Below are 18,503 nucleotides of genomic sequence, written 5' to 3'. Positions count from 1 at the left end.
TCATTGCATCTTGTTATTTCTAATGACCCTTCCGTTTCTATTTCCTCTGTGATTGGCAGAGCGGAAGCTAGTTCAACCAACACCTGACTTTTCAATAGTATCATTGCATGCTCCTGATAATATTTCCAAAAAAAATAATCATTACTATTATCCTGAGATGAGGAGGATCTACGTACAAATGAATGAAGATGACCTTCACACAATCAAGCAAGGGTCCGTTATCCCCCTCATTTCCTGCAACCAGTTCCCAGTCTCTTCACCATCCTGAAGTCGTCTATCCCTGGCCTCCCATATACGCTGGAGCATATCTATAGCTGACTCGACATAGCCCCAGGGACACACAAAGGACGTTGCAAACCTGATGGCTTGCATGCGCGAGAGACACCACTGCCTGCTGCCGGGGTCATCGGCCTGGGCACCAGCCATGAACGTCGACCACACCAGCCCCTTGGCGAGAGGGTGGTCCATAGGGACCTTTGCAATGTGGTTGAGCAGGCCGCGATGCAGTGAGTCCGTTGTGGTGTGCAGCACATCTCCAACGCCTGGCACAGCGAGAAGGATGTACATGCACGCGGCGAGGCGCTGGACGTTGGCCATGTGGACCCGGATTTCAAGATTGTCGAGAGCTGAGAGATCTTCGATGCTGTACACCCAGGTGATAACATCGAATGCGAGTAGGTCTTCAAACAAGGCCACAGCCTCGGTCAAGTCAGAGGGAGAGAGTCTGCTTGCCTTGAGCAGGATATCCATGACGAAAGGAGCTGCGCACCCATAGCTGAACGCCGCCGCTTTCTCCAGTGCCGATACAATTTCCACGGGTCTGAACACGGACATTGACGTATCCTCCGGGTTGGCAAACACTGAACCCAAGATGTGATACGTGATACAATCAGCGACAACAATGTCAGCCAGCTTGGCGACGCCTGAAGGCAAGCCGGCACTTCCGAGACTCTGGATGGAGTTGAGTAATTTCCCGGCGGCTTGTATGTGAGTTTTCCACTTTCCTCGCCCAGATTCTATCAAATCAAAGTTGATAAAGAAAACGACGGCAATCATAATGATTGGTCGATTGGCGGGGTCCAAATGGTCAAGGGCCTGGCGAAGCAGGTGGTATGCCCTGCCTTTGGCGGTTAGAGCGTCCACGAGTTGCTGCTGGTGGGGCACGCCACGGCTGCGGTAGGTTGCGACCATGTGCACTGCCGATGTCGCGAGGATGATCTCGCGCAGGTACGAGAAGTTGTGTAGGAGTGGGAGCATGAAGCGGAAAGGGTTGGCCTCGCGGTCGAAAGAGACAAGGTCCTGACAGACAGACCTGTCGACTTTTGTTTTGATTTTTGTTAACCATAGACATCAACTCATACGAGTTCCAATGAAACCTGCACGGAGCCACGCCAAAAGGGTGTGTGTTCTGTTACTTACAATGACTAATATACAATCGGTTCCCCGGCCCAATATCCTGCAGCAAAGGATCCGCAAGCGAGAATTGGATGGACGAGGGAAAACCCATGTTGACAGCTTCTGCTCCTCCCACGGAGCGCGGACGGAGGGTCAAGGCAGCATCCTTCTCCACTTCTCTACTCAAGGGGCGTGGCTTCGAGACTTGACTGGGTGGCCCGCCAGCTGTGTTTGTAGTAGTCCACCGGAGGAGGAGCCCGTAGCCGAGACATATTTGGCCTCGCGCATGGCACTTTTCGCAGCCGGGCACTGAGCGGTCGCACCGCAACCGAGCTCGACGACAGTTGTGGCACGCACTTCTGGGTGGCTTTATAAGGGAAGTTCTGGGGTCTGACAGGTCTGGCATGCTCTCTTCATTGTTGCACGATGACTGGCAGCTGCAGAGAAATTCATGTGCTGCTCAACAATCCAATGTGCATGGCCGTGCAGGGGGTTAAGCTTCTAGTTCCCGATGCGGTGGAGAGAGACATGCAGCTAATGAGAGCAAGATCATATGTACAAAAAGGAAGCTGATTGTTTTCTTGCTTGGGAGGGGGTGGCTGAAACGTTGCAAAGTGTGAGGGGAAAAGTGCCTGGTCGTAACCTTGAAAACCACACCGGAGAAGCACAAGTCGTCATATCACCAGGACTCACCTGCCGTGACTGCCTCAGTAATCAGGGACGGTTACATAATCAATAGCCATGTTAGCTTAGTCCTAATTAGGAAGCCAAGACACAAGACGTGCATTAGCGTGAGCCGTAGCCCCATTGTGTCGGAAACGGTCTTCTTCAAATATGCATTCACTTCTAACTGCTCTTTGATCTCTTGATAGTCTTCTCAACTTACCCAAGGCTTTTCCCTTCCAGGTAAAAAACCAGCAATTTCTGCATAGAATTGTATCATATGACGCTAATTTGGAGCGAATCTCTTGCATTAATAATTGGCCATGGAGAGTTCAAAGTCAAAGAAACGGCAAAGAAGACAATATTTTTCACGGGTATATAATGATGTTCTTGTAAAGCGCAGACTACGAAATTCTCCACTGTTTCATTCGACCCACTGACACGAGTAATATGATCACTGGCCAGTGGCGGATTCCGGACGTCGGATATAAAGCAAAGAGAGGAGCAAGAAGAAGAAAGGAAAAAAAAAAGACTGCTGCGCTGTGTTGCACGATGGAGGTCCAGAAAACGACACCTAACCTCGTCCGAATCAAATCAACATGCTCACCAACTATGACCCAGAGGCAAACAGCCCTAATCTTGTATTAGGGCTTGGAAACGACCCGACTCTTCAGCAAAAGACAGAACTGGAACGCATGGGAAGAGAGAGGCCAAAGGTCTTTTCGACGGCCCTCGAAGAGGTTCTCTTCGTTGCCTCCATGGTCATGTCCATGTTGATGTCGGTGAGCTAACCTGAATGCCACAATTCTTGGTGTTTCTAATTTTCTTCATCCTCTTTCACTTTCACTTGCTAATGAATGAATATGCTGGATTACTTAGGAATACTTCGTCTCTGGCTTCAACATCTTTCTGCCTCTGGTGTCGGTCGAGTTGCACATTCCTGATAGTGCACAAGTCTGGCCATCCAGTGTCTTCTCGCTTGTAACCGGATCCTTTCTCCTCCCCTTTGGACGAATCGCAGATATCTACGGTGGCTTCATCGTCTTCACCGGCGGCCTGGTCTGGTATCTCGTCTGGACCATTATCGCCGGCTTCAGCCAGAACTACCATATGCTCATCGCCGCCCGGGCCCTGCAGGGGTTTGGTCCCGCCGCGTTCCTCCCAGCCACGATGATGATCCTTGGGAAGACGTACCGGCCTGGTCCGCGAAAGAATCTCATCTTTGGCATCTATGGCGCCTTTGCACCGCTGGGGTTCTATCTGGGCATCATCATGGGCGGTATCACGGGCGACCTGCTGTCGTGGAGATGGTACTTCTGGCTCGGCGCAATTATCATCTTCGTCGTGTGCCTGGGCGGCACCTACAGCATCCCGAGAGATATGTCCAAGACAGTTGGCGGCGACATGGACTATTGGGGCGTCGTGATCACCGTGCCGGCTCTCGTCCTCATCGTCTTCGCGCTGACGGACGGGGCACATGCGCCAGAGGGCTGGAGGACAAGCTATATCATCGCCACTCTTGTGCTGGGTGTTTTGCTGGTCGGAGTCGCCACGTACGTCGAGGGTTGGGTCAGCTCTCATCCCCTCCTCCCAGGAAGTCTCTTCAAGCCAAAGCACATGAAAACTCTTGTTGTGTCCCTCACTTTTGCATACGGGACTTGGGGAGTCTTTATGTATTATGCAAGCTTCTAGTAAGTCCATGTGCTCTGAAAACTCTTCTTCACCTAACTTGGACATCAAAGGCACTGACATCTGGTCATTTTTGTAGTCTCACCAACGTCATGAAATACAGCACGCTCCAGACAGCACTCGCCTTCACACCCATGGCCGCGGGCGGTGTCATCTTGTGCACCGTTGGCGGCTTCACCCTGCACATCCTTCCAGGCCGCCTGCTCCTCGTGCTCTCGGGTGCAGGCTATCTGATCAGCGTACTCATGTTCGCACTGATCCCAGAGAACGGCTCGTACTGGGCCTATATCCTCCCGGCCATGATCGGGTCGACCGTTGGCATTGATATCACATACAACGTCACTAATGTCTTCATCACGACAAACGTCCCCGCCAAGAACCAGGGTGCGGCAGGAGCCTTGATCAATACACTGCTATTCCTCCCCATCAGCTTGTTTCTTGGGCTGGCCGACGTGGTGGCTGCGCACTATGAGCCTATGGGGGAGAGGACCAGTTATAAGGCTGCTTTATGGTTTGGTACGGGCTGTGCTGTGGCTGCACTTGTTCTGTTCTGCTTTATAGACACGGGAAAAGCGGAGAGCCAGCTTCGGGTTGAAGAGCGAGAGCAGGGACAGCAAGGGAAGAGCAAGACGTAAACATGTGGCAAGAGTTGAAAAATGAGTTAGACCGATACACATAAAAGCGTATAAAGTAGTATCATAAATTAGTAAATACTCAGATCTCACGTTCATTCATCATTTTGTAAACTTTTCAACTTATTAAAGTTCGAGAAGTCAAAGGTACGGCATCTCGACGGCAGCAGGTCTGAATCACAGCTATTCATGATCTAGAGATATCGATTGACGAGTGGTTCAGTATTGAAGAATTTTTCATTCTATTGTTTCGATCAGAAAGTAGAAAATTCCAAGTGCTAAACTGAACAGCGTTGCTAATGCCACCAGTTGCTTGCAAAGTTCCGATAGCTCCCTGCAGTTGTACCATAGGAGCTTCCTGGATAAAACTACCGGTGACGAAAGCATTGGCTTATGAGTCTGTGAAGTATCGGGTCTGGTTAGTAATCACGAAGGTATCAGCCCGTCCGTAACAGCTTGAAAGAGGTATAAAGCAGTCTTTCGCACCCTAACAAAGCATTCATTCACAGTACTCAATGAGTATTGTCCAGCACTAAGCATGCCGGGGTTGGAAAACAAAGACACATTCATTCGAGAGCAAAGCGATAAGAACGGTCACATAAACGCACTGCGTAGAGAAGTTACACAATAGTTGATTGAAGTATTTAGTATTGAATAAACCTGCAGTTTTCCGAGGATCCCAACTTCTAATCTTTCTGTCACAAACGAACAACTTTCCACACAGCAGAATTTCTGGCATAGAAGCAATCTCATGACATCAATTCCATGCGGATAAGGCTTGCCACCACTCAAAGGCGTACGCTTTGATACTCTTCAGAAGGTCCAAGGGAGAAACAAAACCACAAACATGAAACACATCAACCCAACCTGCAAACTGACCAAGTCGGACAAGCAAAGAGATGCAATAATCATAGCTGGATTCCCAGCTATCGGTAAATCATCCTTAACCAAGGCTGACCCCCATCCCCTGTCTCATGAGCCATCGTGGGAAGAGAAACCAGTCATGTTCGGTAAGAACAAGGCGATTCCTACCATATGGGTTTCAGCACAAGGCGATAGACATCGTGTTTTCGACATCGACAGCGCCGACTATAAAAGCCCAGACGGAACAGACGACTTTTCATCCTACATTGCAATGATCATGTTGATCCTCGAACAGGATCCCAAAGCTATTCTTTTGGTCTGCACCAAACCCGGGCTGACCAAGGAAATGCGCAAGAGACACTTGGATTATGCCCTCGTCTACCCAAGACGAGACCTGAAGGATGTATGGCTAGCCCGACAGGCAGACCGCATTCAAAAGTCAGAGCACGAGCACGGTGCGACGTCCGCGGCAGCAAAAGCGCAACACGGACTCTACAAGTTTATGGAGAAGAAGTGGGACGAGTGGCAGGATGGGTTCGAGCAGGACGAGGTGACCGATTTCGATCCTGAGAAGGAGGTGGCGAGGTTCGAGTTTGACGAGAAGGACTACTTGAAGTGCTGCATGGATAGGATACTGGAGAGTATAGTCCTAGGACGCAAGCGTTGACCTGATGGCTCGGCACCATTGTATAAGTATGTATGATTATGGCGGAGACTCTTGTGGGTTGAGGTGTAGAAGATCACTGAACCCAAAGAAAGGAGTCTGCGAAAACCTTAGATCCTTTAATTTGTAAAATGATTCTGCCGGAACATGTAATTCATCCTCGTGATATGTGACTTTCCAGTAAAGCAGCCTTCAATTATGATAGAGCTCGCCAGTTCCAATTCTTCCAAAATCCTGCTTCCAATTACAGCACCCACTGGGTGTGTTTTTCCAGAGTCAAACATTGTCGGGTTAGGGTTAACGAATTCAGGGGCGCGTTGCGTATTTCCTTGAATTTACTAATGCAGGTCGAGCTGGCAATAAGTCACTGGTGTTGTTTCGTACAAAAAACCACCCGCCACATCATCCCAACGGACCAATATTTCCCTCTTGACCTTGGAAAGGGCAAAGGCTCATCCCACAATTACAGTCTCTCCACACCTCCAGTGTCCCCTCCCTTGAGGCGACACGCACGCGCCCGACTTTCAAGATGCCTCGTAAATTGGATAGTGACACGCGCGCGAATTTCAAAATCTACGAGGTGAGTGTGCATTGTGGGTTGGCGTTCAAGGGAATCAATCCAGCATCTCGCGTTTGCTTTGAAAAGGCAGGAGGCTAGATAGTCGAACGAGACGAAACGAGGAGGCAAACGCGGTAAAACTGAAGGGTCGGGTCAACCAGCCTCACCCCTCTTTTCTCAACTGTCTCTGAGATAGTCACTCTACCCCATCACACATTGCTGCACATGCCACAAACACTCCCTCTCTTTCTCTTCTATGCTCCTTTCTTTTTCATGTCCTGGTTTTTTTTTTTTTCTGGTTTTTTTTTCTTTGAATATCTTCTCTCCTTCTTTTGGCCAGCTAATCCTCACACAAACTGCGTCTTGTTTCCTTGCGCCCCCCAATACAGGACGAGGCTCATGCACAGAGACGAGCCTTCTGCCTACACTGCAACAAGGATGCCTGCGCCGACAACATCCAGCGCATGAAGAACCACCTCCTACGTTGCGAGTCTTACATAAAAGGTGGTGAGCCCGGCATTTACCACATGCTCGTGGACGGGCTGCCTGGGCCTGTACCCGGGCCTGGAACCGAGCCCATGCAGCAGCAGCAGCAGCAGCAGCAGCAGCCGGAGGATGTATCCACGCAGGCAGCTGGCGGGCAAGGAGGCTATCACAATTATGCCATGCCTGATATCAGCCACAGCCCCGCCATGGGGGGCAGCAGCTCATCACACCAGCACGGACCGCACGCCAGGACCAGCAGCGGCGTGATGAGCATGGCGGCGATGACAGAGCCATCAGTGCCACCTGCGCCGTCCCCAACGCTGCCAGGTTCCAGCGGACTAGGCATGCCTCCGCCATCGCCAATACCACCAGCAGCAGCAGCAACGACAACAACAACAACGTCCACCAACCCCAGCGATCTCATGGCGCCTCCTCGGCCGGCGCAGGCGACAAAGGCGACGCCGGCGGCGCCAGGGACAGGGTCGCTGGCCCAGCCCAACCCAAAGGCGGCCCAGAACAGCCTGGACAAGGTGCGCCACGCGATGGGCCGGTCGACCCGGCGGATGGAGAGCCTCGAGGCGGTGCTCAAGACGCAGGTGCAGGACGGGATGCACAACGCGGCGACGCACGTGCGCGCGGCGATCCGGGACGAGAAGGACAGGCTGTTTAAGCTCTCGCAGACGCTGGTCAGGGCGGAGCTGAGGCTGCGGGAGGCGCCCTTGGGGGGTCCGTTGTAAAGTTCATGTTCTTTTCTGGAGTCATGATGGCGTTCTGGGGTGTCGGCTTGGGGAATTTGCGTTTTTGGGTCTTGCATGGGCTTTTATGATGCGAAGATGATACCTTCTTCTGTTATGATCCAATGATGTTTTCATGATATGGAAGCTGGAACAGGTTTGGTGAATCGAGGCGTCCATCAATAGGTCAGTTACGAAGTCTTTGCACAGTATGCATTTGCAACCAATTGCCATGATCACCATGAATTTACACAGCGAACTTATGACGACACAATCATGAACATCACTTGTGAGAAAAAAGGTCTCGTCACGGTCGGTTGTTTCGTAATAGGTCTTGTTACGGGTGGAGTGGTCGGCCTCTGGCGGTCGAATGTAAGCACTGCCAGGCGCGCTGACTGTGCAGTGATAACAACACCATGGAGAGGCAACCCGCCCCAAAAGAAGAAGTAAGGAAAGGTAGTCAAGAGCACCTGGAAAAAGAAGAATAACGAGGAAATCTGTATCGTTCCTATGAAATGTGATGCATGCTATAGTATAGCCCAAGAAAACACCACCAGAGATATCACAATGCTAAAGAGCAGTTCCCTTCCCAAATCCAATGCGTGGCCACAGGCACACTGTATGTATGTAAACACCAAGACGCCGACACCAGGTCAAGAAGGAAAAGAAGAAAGAGAAAGAAAGATGAAAAAGAAAAGAAAAAAAATGCCACTGGGAGAGTCTCGAGTTCCCACAGACAGTGACCCCAAAACGCCATAAAACGAACCCCTTTTTTCTTTATCAACACAAACAGAAGAACTCCTATCACAGTTTTACAGATACCATCCACCGATGGCATGGCCGGGACCAATTGCCCGTCATCATCAATAGCACCCTCAGTTCATGTAAGACGTAGAAGGCCCACCAAACCGATCCGAAGGGTTGCTACTCTTCCAAGGATCCGAAGGCGCCCCATACGTAGCCGTCTTCTGCGGCGGAGCCAGGCCCGTGATGTTGCGCTGGTTGTTGACAAACATGCCGTACGCGTACTGGCGACCCGGGTTGGCGGGTGTCTTGAGAGAGATGTCCTCCATCTGGTCTGCTGCGCCGGCGATGTTGTTGTGGTCGCCGGGAGATCCAGCAAGAGGACCACGAGGGGCGGCGACGTTCATGGGGCCTGAGATGTGGGAGATAGTGCTGGCGGCATCGCTGTTGTCAATTTCTTTGCCGGTGGCCCTGACGACGCGGCGGCGGCGACAGCAACACTGGCACAGACAGATGAGGATGGAGATGAGGAACAGGGCGGCAGCGGCGACGGCAATCCAGAGGAGAACCTTTTTCCACTCGCTCAAATTGTTGTAGATCTCGACGACGGACTCGTTGTGGATGTTGTTGTGGTCATCGTCATCGCGCAGGCGGAGAGGAGACACATTCTCGACAATGACGCTGCGAGTTTGATACATCTTCTTAGGCGTGGAGCGAGCGAAGCTCCTAGGGAGGAGAGGGAGGGTGATGGTGTCAGAGGGGAGGGTCGGCATCTTGTATTGTGTTTGCGAGGGCAGTGCACCTCGATCTCAGGAGGGAGTTGTTTTATAAATGGGATGTGATTAACGTAAACGGTCAAAAGTCAGAGGCTTGTTCCACAGAGGCAGGTCTTTCTGTCTCTCTTTATCTCCTGGGTCCGGGCGCACAATGTCTGAAGAGCTGCTGAGGTGAGTGACGAGAATGACATGACAGAGTACTGGACAGAAAGACGAGAATGAAATGAGTGTGTGCAAGTGTGCAGCCACGACTCTTTTGTATCATGCCATCTCTTCCTCTCTACATGGTCTCAATCAACGACCTGCCCGGAGATATGGTCTGAAGCGCAACAAGAGACGGAGGGCTCAGCATGTTTGGCACTTGTCGGCCTGGCCATGGTCTTGACAATTGTTCGCGAGACCCTTCTTGACCACCGCCTAGAAGTCAGAAGACGGCCCCATCATCACAATCATCAACACTTTGTGAGCGGAAAGTAAGAGAGAAAAGCGGCGGGACCGGCGGGGTCAAAACCGGGTTCGACAAAACAAAACAAGTCGGCCGCGGCCGAAACGGGCGGACTGAGATGCGACATGGAGAAGAGAGAAAGGCCAATCTGACCAGGGGTGTGTGTGGTTGAACCGGGTTGGTGAGATGGGCCATGCTGCAACGCGAAAAGTGGGCTTGGTTGGGCTTGAGCGGCTTGTCTGCTGCAGCGAGCCCTGCTTATGAGGCCTCGTTTCGTCGTAGTGCAGCGAAACATTGGTGAGGCTGGGCAGGGCCGGTGAGAGGCCATTTCTGGCGGCCACCCGTACTCTCCCCCCAACTCAAATGACTTAGATAATGAATTACTTACAGTCAGACTGATAAGATTCCACACACATGTCGGAGATGGCAGGGCTTGGTTCGCCGCGACTTGCTGAGTGAGATGAGACGTGATCAGTAAGTAGTAGATTTGCACGCCCCCCGTACGCAGCAGCTGTGGTTGTGAGATCTCTCTACAATATCTCAAGGCGCCGGCGCATCGTCTGCCGTATCTACATGTTTGATGCCAGGCATGGCATCTCCTCTCGAGGTGCCCTTGGTGAACTGCTGATGCGCGATCGTCTCTAACGACAATCCCTTGGTCTCCTTGAGGAAGAAGAATGCGAGTATTGCAATAACAGCGTCAAAGACCCCCCACAAGAGGAAAGTACCCCAGCCCATGTTCTTGATCATATAAGGCGTCGTGAGGGAGAAGACGAAATTAAAAAGCCACTGCGACCCAACGCCGATGGCGACACCAGGCTCACGAATCCGGGCTGGGAAGATTCTATAAAATTTGTATGGTTAGGGAGATCAATGAACGGGCAAGTTACCACAAAGAATCTCCTGAGGGGAAGAAAAAAAGGGAAAGGCACAAGAAGAATAAATATACATACTCTGATACGTAAGGCCATGGCATCGGTCCCCAGGAGAAGTTGTATGCAATCACAAAGAGGTAGATGAGAGCGACCATAGCGATGCCCGAGCTGGTGATAGTCCCCTCGGCCGGCGGAGGCATCGCCTTGTCCACCGCGGCTGTGGCGATCTGACAGGCCGCCATGAAGGCCGCACCGCCGATCAGAACATTGCGGCGGCCCACCCGCTCAGACACGAACAGGACGAAGATGCCACAGGCGAGGACCTTGACGGCGCCAAAGATGGCGGTCAGGAGTAGGTCTCTGTTGCCCGCACCTACCAGCAGCTTGAAGTACTGCGGGCCAAAGTAGGCAAAAGCGGTGGCTCCCGTGGCCTGCTGGGCGAGGAAGATGGCGGAAGCAGCAAACACTCTCTTAAAGTTGTCCCGCTGCAGCAGCTCCCTCGGGTGGAATCCCTCACGCGCCCTCGCCTCGGCCTCGACCCCGACCCGGATGTCCTCCATCTCGTCGAGCACGGCCTGTGAAGAAGTATCGGCGCGGATCCACTGCAGGCTCTCGAAAGCCTCGTCATGACGGCCCTTGCGGGTCAGCCATCTTGTGCTCTCTTTGAGCGTCAGCATGCCCAGCCCGAGCAGCGCGCCTGGGACGAGCTGTAGACCGATGGGGATCTGCCACTGGCGGGAAGTGTCGCTACCCAGGGCGACGCCGTAATCAACCCAGTACGAGACGAAGATGCCAAAGGTAAAGAACCACTGGAAGAAGCTGCCGATCTTGGCCCTGAGCTCGGTCGGGCTCATCTCGGAGCTGAACATGGGCACGACCACGGTGGCGGTGCCCAGCCCCAGCCCTGCGATGACCCGTGCGACGTAAAAGGCGGCGAGCGAGTGCGTGTTGATGGTCTGGATGAGAGCACCGATGCAGAAGACGAGGCTCGAGATCATCAGGGCTTTCCTCCGGCCCAGCCTGTCGGTGAGCGGCCACGCAAGGAAGCACGCGACAAAGGCGCCCAGTTGCTGCAGCCCCACGGCCAGCGAGTCGACACGGGTGGCATCGGCCGACGAGTAGCCATAGTCACGCTCAAAGGACTTGAGGGTGAGCACGCCGCCCACGATGCCAGAGTCGTAGCCGAACAGGAAACCACCGATGCAGACAACGCTGCCGAGCCAGTAGGCGCGCATCTTACCCAGGCGGGTGCCCTGCATTGTGTTGTTGGCAGCGGTAGCAGCGGCAGCAGCCGTTTCTCTGGACCTGGATTGGCGGGAGGATGCAGCTACCCATGAGGAGGAGGGGGAAGAGCTGCTTGGTCCGGCTGGATGTGGAAGCAGAGATTGTGACTCCTGTGCTGGGTCGTCGTTATCGTCGTCGGTGTCGCTGTTGACGTCGGGCTTGGATGATGGACTGGACCTGGACCGCCTTGGGTGGTGGTGGTGGTCAGGCTTGGGGAAGAGACGGTCCATCTCTCCCGTTCTCTACTCTGTTCCCTTCTCCTCTTTATGTAAGCCTTTGTTCCAGACAAAGGAATCAGATGACCTATTGTGAACAGGGCGTCAGGATAAGCTTCTCCAAATTCCCAGCCTGCTATTGTGCTACTACTTACAGTGGCAACTACCCTCTGTAGACGTCTATCATTTGAAGGTTTGAGGGCTGCAAGCTCGTTGAGGGGGATGGCGCCAAGGCGGAGGGGATACCGTAGTGGATCTAACAGCGCGGGGTACACTGAGTAAAAGTAGCAGTAAGTACCCATAGCAAGTGCTGGGTAAGGTTGGTTAGCAGCAGAGTGTGAGTTGTCACTTCCCACTAAACAAACCACTCTAAGCATCCACAGAACCAGAGATGTGCTGTGGTAGTTCCTTCCCGGAAGATCAATACCACTGGTACGTAGAAGGACTGACGCATGACATTGGACAAGGGGCTCCGCAGCGACAAAACGTAAGGCAGAAGTCGCGATTATCCCTGACGATGACAACATCTCGGTCCAGTGGGAGCCGGGCGAGCGTCTAAAGTACCTTGTTGCTCTATAGCGGGCGGGAGTGCAGTGCATGGTAGTAGATCTGCAGATGCCATGCTGAACATCGAAAGTATAACAGACTGAGCAAGCTATGAAAAAGCAAGCACCCTTCAATGCCATCTGATTGTGTACATTTTCTTCTTCTTTCTTCTTGGTCGGATAACCAGCCTCTTTTCAGGTGAATTGCATCTCAACCGGGCGTCGAAAAGGATGTCCCCTAAAGACAAGACAAGGCAAAAAAACACACAAGCTAGAACGAATCTGACCCCACCACTAAACATCGTACTAGCACGCCGAGTTCCGAACAGGTGGTCGACAAAGACAGCAGAACAGCCGACTTCCTCTCTGGAACGTTTCTCGGCAGGATGTCGGATCGGCAGATGGGGATGCATTGGTGTCTCTGGCGTTTCATGTATAGCAAATAAGAGAGTGAGAGCGAGAATATGTAGAGTCAGGAAGGTCTGTTTCATTGGTTGGTGATGGTCAAGATTGGCGATCATAAATGAGGGGCAACGACCCCCCCTCCCGCGGGCACGAGGTCAGGTACTACAGCACAGGTACAGTAGAACAAACCCACTGCAGATGCCCCGCCCCCCCCTCAGTGCCTACCTCTCACCAGCCAATCGTCTTACACGAAACACACCACTTTTTTCCTCCCCTCATCGTTCGACACCTGCCATACCCGCACCGAGTTATTGTTATACGTACTGACTGCTTGCTGTATTGTTCCCGCTGTAGCAGCTGCGGGGTGAAAGAATGTACACGCAATTCAGGGGCAAGCAGCACGTAACTTTGGTTACGGGGTCCGATGGTCGCCATTGATAGTTTTTTTCCCTTTGAACCCCTCCTCCTCAACTCTCATCCCCCGTTCCCTTTCATCATATGAAACTCTTACCCTGTTGTACATATGTATAATACTCGTGTGTCCTGGCCTTTTTGACTCGTCATCATCTTGCTGTCATATGTAGGAGATCAACCACACGCTGTTTCAAGTCAGATACTGGAATATTTATTTTGCTCTTCCTCTCTCTACACCTTTCCCTCTCCTCTCTCTTCCTCTCTCTCTCTCTCTCTCTCTTTCTCATCCTTCTCGACATCCACGGGTCTCCTGCCATCTTCTCACCCACCCCCGATCCTTACTCTCTCTCTCTCTCTCTCTCTCTCTCTCTCTCACACACACACACACTCTATCCTCTCCCACCACCACCACACATCATTCAAAATGGCCACCACCAAGGACAAAAAACGACCCAACTTCCTGGTCATCGTAGCCGACGACCTGGGCTTCAGCGACATAGCTCCCTTTGGCGGCGAGATCAACACCCCCAACCTGTCCAAGCTGGCCAGCCAGGGCCTCCGCTTCACCGACTTCCACGCTGCCGCCGCCTGCTCCCCGTCGCGCGCCATGATCATGACAGGCACCGACCACCACATCGCAGGCCTGGGCAATCTGATTGAGTGGACCAACATCAGCGGGCAAAACGACCCCAAAGGCGGCATGTCCACCGCCCCGCAGCGTGGCATGCCTGGCTATGAGGGCTACCTGAACGAGCGCGTTGCCGCCCTGCCTGAGATCCTACGCGATGCAGGGTACCTCACCCTCATGGCTGGGAAGTGGCACCTCGGCCTCACCCCAGAGCGCTCTCCCCAGGCCCGCGGGTTTGAGCGCAGTTTCGCTCATCTCCCCGCCTGCAGCAACCACTACGCCTACGAGCCGAAACTCGAGGCCCCAGACCAGATCCCTGGCTTCATGACCATGAGCTTTATTGCCCTGCACAGTGAGGACGGTGAGTACGTCAAGAAACTGCCTGACGGCTGGTACAGTAGCGACGGGTACGGCGACAAGATGGTCGACTATCTGAAGCAGTGGCACTCTAATGAGGTCAAAAACAAGAAAGCCGACGATGAGGAGAGCAGGCCCTTCTTCGGGTACCTCCCTTTTACTGCGCCACACTGGCCGCTGCAGGCTCCGCAGGAGTACATCCGCAAGTACCGCGGGGTCTACGACGACGGCCCTGACGCACTGCGGCTGCGACGCCTCCAGAAGCTCAAGGACCTCGGCATGATCGGCCCCGACGTTGAGCCGCACCCTGTGGTGGCAGAAGAGGTGAAGGAGTGGGCTGACATGTCGGCGGAGGAGAAGGCCAACTCGTGTCGCGCCATGGAGGTGTTTGCAGGCATGGTTGAGTGCATCGACGCCAACGTGGGCAAGGTCGTCGACTATCTCGAGTCCGTCGGCGAGCTCGACAACACCTTTGTGTGCTTCCTGTCCGACAACGGCGCTGAGGGTGCCGCCTACGAGGCCTACCCCATGGTCCAGGCCGGCATGATCCAGCATCTGCAGAAATACTACAACAACCACATCGACAACCTGGGCAACGGCGACTCCTTTATCTGGTACGGTCCCCGCTGGGCCCAGGCCGCCACCGCCCCGAGCAGGCTGTACAAGGCCTACACCACTGAGGGCGGTGTGCGCGTGCCCTTCCTGATGAAGCCCCCCTCGTCCTGGCAAGACAAGGTCGAGAAGGGCAGCATCACCCACCAGTTCAGCACCGTTATGGACCTGGCCCCGACCATTCTCGACATGGCGGGCGTCACACACCCGGCCCCGACGTACCAGGGCCGCGAGGTCGTGCCCATGCGTGGCAAGACCATGGTGCCCTACCTCCACGGCACTGCCGAGACCATCCACGAGAAGGACTTCATCAGCGGCTGGGAGACGTGTGGGCGGGCCGCCTGCCGCAAGGGCGACTGGAAGATTGTCTTCATCCCCAAGCCCAAGGGCCCCGAGAGGTGGCAGCTGTACAACCTGGCCAAGGACCCCGGTGAGGTGCACGACCTCGCCGAGCAGGAGCCCGAGAGGATGAAGGAGCTCATCAAGCTGTGGGACCAGTACGTGCTCGAGACGGGCGTGATACCGCTGGCGCCCGAGCTGGGTCAATGGATGGCGGCCATGGAGGAGCAGATGCCCGAGAACGCCTGGATCGAGTATGAGTACTGGAAAGAGGGCGCAAGAGACGACCCCAAGAAGTTCACCAAGGATATTCCTCGCTTCGTGAGGCAGGTTAAAGCCATATAGAAAAATCAGATAGATAGATGACAATGCATTGGTTGATGAATTTGTTTGCTGTTTCGCTGTTTAACCTTGCTTGAAGTTCATGCTGTACCCGCCCGTTTTGGGGTCCTGTTCCATCTTGAAGTTATCCGTACTCAGTCCAAAGGGCTTCAGGATGCCGTTGCCCAGCTAACAATCCGAAGGAGAAAGAATGATCCTGCATCAGTAACAGACACCACAACATTGATTGACAGTAAGAACGGGAAGGGAGAAAGAAAGAGAGAGAAAGAACAAGAGAAAACAAAGTTGACTCACCTCCTTGAGTTTCCCCCACATCTCAGCCGTCTCCTGCTGCTGCGCCGCCTTGACCCGCGGCGGCAGGGACCGCAGCTGTGCAGCAACAATCTTCCTGTCACCGGCCGTGACATTGTCCATTTTTGAGAGCAGCTTGTAGTCCTCCTCCGCGCCGGCCAGGTTCGACCACCCGCCCGCCTCGCTGCGAGCTCGAGCACGGCGCATCAGGGCCTTGTAGCGGATGCGCCTCGAGTCTTCCCTGCGCTTGAGGCGGGAGACGGTCGCCGGATCATCATCTTCTTCCTCACCTCTGGCCCGCGCAGGTGCCGAGTTGGCAGCACCGGACGACACGATTTCCTCTTCCACCTCCTCCTCCTCCTCCTCCTCCTCCTCGGCCAGCTGGTGGTCAACCTTGTCCAGCTTCTCCAGGGCCTTGGTCGCCGAGCCGATGGCGTCTTTCCACTCTTCCAGCTTCAGGTGGCAGGCCGAGATGTTGGACTGCAGCACGGCGACTTCGAAGTCGAGGTAGTTGGGGCAGACAGACGTTGCGTCCGAGTACCTGGCCAGGGCCTGCGTGTATGAGCCTGCGTTGAACAGGACGTTGGCCTCGCTCTTGTGGGACTGGGACTCGGTGAGGAGTTCCTGTTTGTGAATGTGCGCGTACGCCGGGTCGTAAGTAAGAAACGCATGGATTTGGTCGAGAAGCAGGCCGTCTGAGGAAGAAAGTGGCCGTGTGGAATATGTCTCACCTTTTCCTCTTCTGGTGAGAATCTGACCACCTCGGGCTCGTCTGGTGTGTCGTCATCCTGCGAAGTGGCCTTGGGCGAAGTCTCGACAGGTTGCGAAGGGTCTCCTGGATTCTTGGAAATAGGAGGGCTATCGCTGCTCGGTGCTGTGGCGGTCTTGTCAGACATGATGTCGTGGTTCTGGAGCGTAAGCGGTCTTCCTAGAAGAAGAGCTGGATTGTTAGTGGTGGAGGGAAAATGGAAAACACGAAGGGAAAATAAATGTTCACATGCGATTGACGGCGACACTCCTTCCCCCCCCCCCCTGTACTTGAGTGGATGCCCCACTACAGCTTGTGTCTTCAGGGAGTTGGGGGGGGGGGGGGGTCTTCTCGCTGTAATACCCCTCACTACCCCTCCATCAGCTAGCCACCCTCGTACGCTAGAGACGCTGCGGGCTTTCATCTGCTATCACAACGCGGGTGTCCATAAGACGCGATCGTCATATCTCAGAAACCCCCTCTAGTAAAGAAGTCTCTGCAGAACCAGTCACTGCTCGCAACAGCCAGGCACACCAAGCAAGATGGCGCCCAAGACAGAGTACGGACAGCGTTCAATTCCCTTTTCCCCATCACCAATGTCTCCAATTCTCTCCCCCTCCAACCAGTCATCACCAAACCGTACTGACTCACACTCCAATCCAAAAAAAACAGCTTCCCACCCGTGCGAGCCTGCCTCTTCGACATGGACGGCCTCCTCCTGGACACCGAAGATATCTACACAACCTGCATCAACATCGTCCTGCAAAAGTACGGCCGCCCCGACCTGCCCTGGACCATCAAGGCCAAGCTGCAGGGCCGCCCTGGCCCCCAGGCCAACGAGCTCTTCCACTCCTGGGCCAAGCTGCCCATCCCCCACGACGAGTACCTGGCGCAGTACTCGGCCCTGCAGCGCGAGCACTTCCCCAGCGCCAAGGCCCTGCCGGGCGTCGAGACCCTGCTCTCGAACCTGGGGCGGACGAGGTGGTGGGACATACAACACCAGAAGAACCAGGCGGCCAAGGAGGAGGGGGGGGAGGGGGGGGAGGGGGAAGGAAAGAGGGTACACATTGCCCTGGCCACGAGCAGCAACAGCGCCAACTTCGCCCTCAAGACGGCCCACCTGACAGACCTCTTCTCCGTCTTCCAGAGCCCCCACCGCGTCCTGGGCGACGACCCGCGCATCCAGCCCGGCCGCGGCAAGCCCCTCCCCGACATCTACCTCCTTGCCCTGGCCACCATCAACGGCACCCTCCCGCCAGGCGAGCCGCCCATCACCCCTGAGGAGTGCCTTGTCTTCGAGGACAGCGTGCCGGGCGTCGAGGCTGGTCGGAGAGCGGGCATGCGTGTCATCTGGTGTCCTCACCCGAAACTCAAGGAGCTCTACGACGGGCGCGAAGGGGAGGTGCTGGCCGGCAGGACGGGCGAGGCGGGCGAGGGCGTGGATGAGCACCAGCTCGGGGAGGTGGACGATGGGTGGGGCGAGTATCTGCCGTCTCTTGAGAATTTCCCTTACGAGAGGTATGGCATTGTGGTTCCGCCAGGAGAGGTAGATGGGGACGAGAGGATGAGGGAGAGCGCGAGCACGGAAGGGGTGAGGGTGCAGGAGGGTCCAAAAGCGTAGAGAGAGGGTCATCATCATCATCATCATCATTATCAAACAGGTAGAATGGCTGCAATATAGACGCATAGAGACGAGAAAAGAAGAGGCTGTAAGATATGCGTGTGCTTGTGTTTGCTCAATGTAAACACGAAGCCTGGGAACACGGGGCCAATGCAACCAAATTACAACACAGCTTC

General features: G+C 54.2%; 9 protein-coding genes across 9 annotated transcripts; 5 read left to right on the top strand and 4 right to left on the bottom strand.

The window, feature by feature from the left end:
* Positions 1–125: 125 nt before the first annotated feature.
* On the bottom strand, positions 126–1,801 carry M406DRAFT_89512 (uncharacterized protein; the record flags this gene model as incomplete). The annotated part of the gene is made up of 2 exons (XM_040926152.1): positions 126–1,319; positions 1,420–1,801. 2 exons carry the CDS (start codon positions 1,799–1,801, stop codon positions 196–198), a joined length of 1,506 nt encoding a protein of 501 aa, XP_040777856.1. The 3' UTR covers positions 126–195.
* A 737-nt stretch (positions 1,802–2,538) lies between these two features.
* Positions 2,539–4,483, top strand: M406DRAFT_355394 (MFS general substrate transporter). The gene is made up of 3 exons (XM_040923157.1): positions 2,539–2,840; positions 2,938–3,749; positions 3,827–4,483. The coding sequence occupies exons 1-3, from the start codon at positions 2,658–2,660 to the stop codon at positions 4,380–4,382; spliced, it is 1,551 nt and encodes a 516-aa protein (XP_040777855.1). The 5' UTR covers positions 2,539–2,657; the 3' UTR covers positions 4,383–4,483.
* Positions 4,484–5,226: 743 nt separating this feature from the next.
* M406DRAFT_69071 (uncharacterized protein) lies at positions 5,227–5,910 on the top strand (the record flags this gene model as incomplete). Its single annotated transcript, XM_040925224.1, has 1 exon — positions 5,227–5,910. One exon carries the CDS (start codon positions 5,227–5,229, stop codon positions 5,908–5,910), a length of 684 nt encoding a protein of 227 aa, XP_040777854.1.
* A 455-nt stretch (positions 5,911–6,365) lies between these two features.
* M406DRAFT_321394 (uncharacterized protein) lies at positions 6,366–7,930 on the top strand. Its single transcript, XM_040919500.1, has 2 exons — positions 6,366–6,487; positions 6,856–7,930. The coding sequence occupies exons 1-2, from the start codon at positions 6,437–6,439 to the stop codon at positions 7,687–7,689; spliced, it is 885 nt and encodes a 294-aa protein (XP_040777853.1). The 5' UTR covers positions 6,366–6,436; the 3' UTR covers positions 7,690–7,930.
* Positions 7,931–8,561: 631 nt separating this feature from the next.
* M406DRAFT_328006 (uncharacterized protein) lies at positions 8,562–9,203 on the bottom strand (the record flags this gene model as incomplete). The annotated part of the gene is made up of 1 exon (XM_040920278.1): positions 8,562–9,203. The coding sequence occupies one exon, from the start codon at positions 9,201–9,203 to the stop codon at positions 8,562–8,564; it is 642 nt and encodes a 213-aa protein (XP_040777852.1).
* A 988-nt stretch (positions 9,204–10,191) lies between these two features.
* M406DRAFT_254279 (general substrate transporter) lies at positions 10,192–11,785 on the bottom strand (the record flags this gene model as incomplete). The annotated part of the gene is made up of 2 exons (XM_040916951.1): positions 10,192–10,495; positions 10,605–11,785. 2 exons carry the CDS (start codon positions 11,783–11,785, stop codon positions 10,192–10,194), a joined length of 1,485 nt encoding a protein of 494 aa, XP_040777851.1.
* Positions 11,786–13,813: 2,028 nt separating this feature from the next.
* M406DRAFT_287843 (putative arylsulfatase) lies at positions 13,814–15,708 on the top strand (the record flags this gene model as incomplete). Its single annotated transcript, XM_040918765.1, has 1 exon — positions 13,814–15,708. One exon carries the CDS (start codon positions 13,814–13,816, stop codon positions 15,668–15,670), a length of 1,857 nt encoding a protein of 618 aa, XP_040777850.1. The 3' UTR covers positions 15,671–15,708.
* A 22-nt stretch (positions 15,709–15,730) lies between these two features.
* On the bottom strand, positions 15,731–16,854 carry M406DRAFT_253795 (uncharacterized protein; the record flags this gene model as incomplete). Its single annotated transcript, XM_040916921.1, has 3 exons — positions 15,731–15,835; positions 15,962–16,582; positions 16,690–16,854. 3 exons carry the CDS (start codon positions 16,852–16,854, stop codon positions 15,731–15,733), a joined length of 891 nt encoding a protein of 296 aa, XP_040777849.1.
* A 394-nt stretch (positions 16,855–17,248) lies between these two features.
* M406DRAFT_345201 (HAD-like protein) lies at positions 17,249–18,420 on the top strand (the record flags this gene model as incomplete). The annotated part of the gene is made up of 2 exons (XM_040922051.1): positions 17,249–17,265; positions 17,379–18,420. The coding sequence occupies 2 exons, from the start codon at positions 17,249–17,251 to the stop codon at positions 18,325–18,327; spliced, it is 966 nt and encodes a 321-aa protein (XP_040777848.1). The 3' UTR covers positions 18,328–18,420.
* Between the last annotated feature and the right edge of the window lie 83 nt (positions 18,421–18,503).

This window comes from Cryphonectria parasitica (assembly GCF_011745365.1).
Source record: "Cryphonectria parasitica EP155 unplaced genomic scaffold M406scaffold_3, whole genome shotgun sequence".
Classification (NCBI taxonomy): domain Eukaryota; kingdom Fungi; phylum Ascomycota; class Sordariomycetes; order Diaporthales; family Cryphonectriaceae; genus Cryphonectria; species Cryphonectria parasitica.
The sequence above is the reverse complement of the archived record's forward strand: the minus strand, read 5'-3'. Positions and strand labels throughout refer to the sequence as shown.

Coding starts and splice junctions, on each gene's coding strand:
- M406DRAFT_321394 (XM_040919500.1), top strand. CDS start 6,437: ATGCCTCGTAAATTGGATAGTGACACGCGCGCGAATTTCAAAATCTAC. Junction 6,488..6,855: donor CGAATTTCAAAATCTACGAG/GTGAGTGTGCAT, acceptor CCCCCAATACAG/GACGAGGCTCATGCACAGAG.
- M406DRAFT_355394 (XM_040923157.1), top strand. CDS start 2,658: ATGCTCACCAACTATGACCCAGAGGCAAACAGCCCTAATCTTGTATTA. Junction 2,841..2,937: donor TCATGTCCATGTTGATGTCG/GTGAGCTAACCT, acceptor TGGATTACTTAG/GAATACTTCGTCTCTGGCTT. Junction 3,750..3,826: donor ATGTATTATGCAAGCTTCTA/GTAAGTCCATGT, acceptor TCATTTTTGTAG/TCTCACCAACGTCATGAAAT.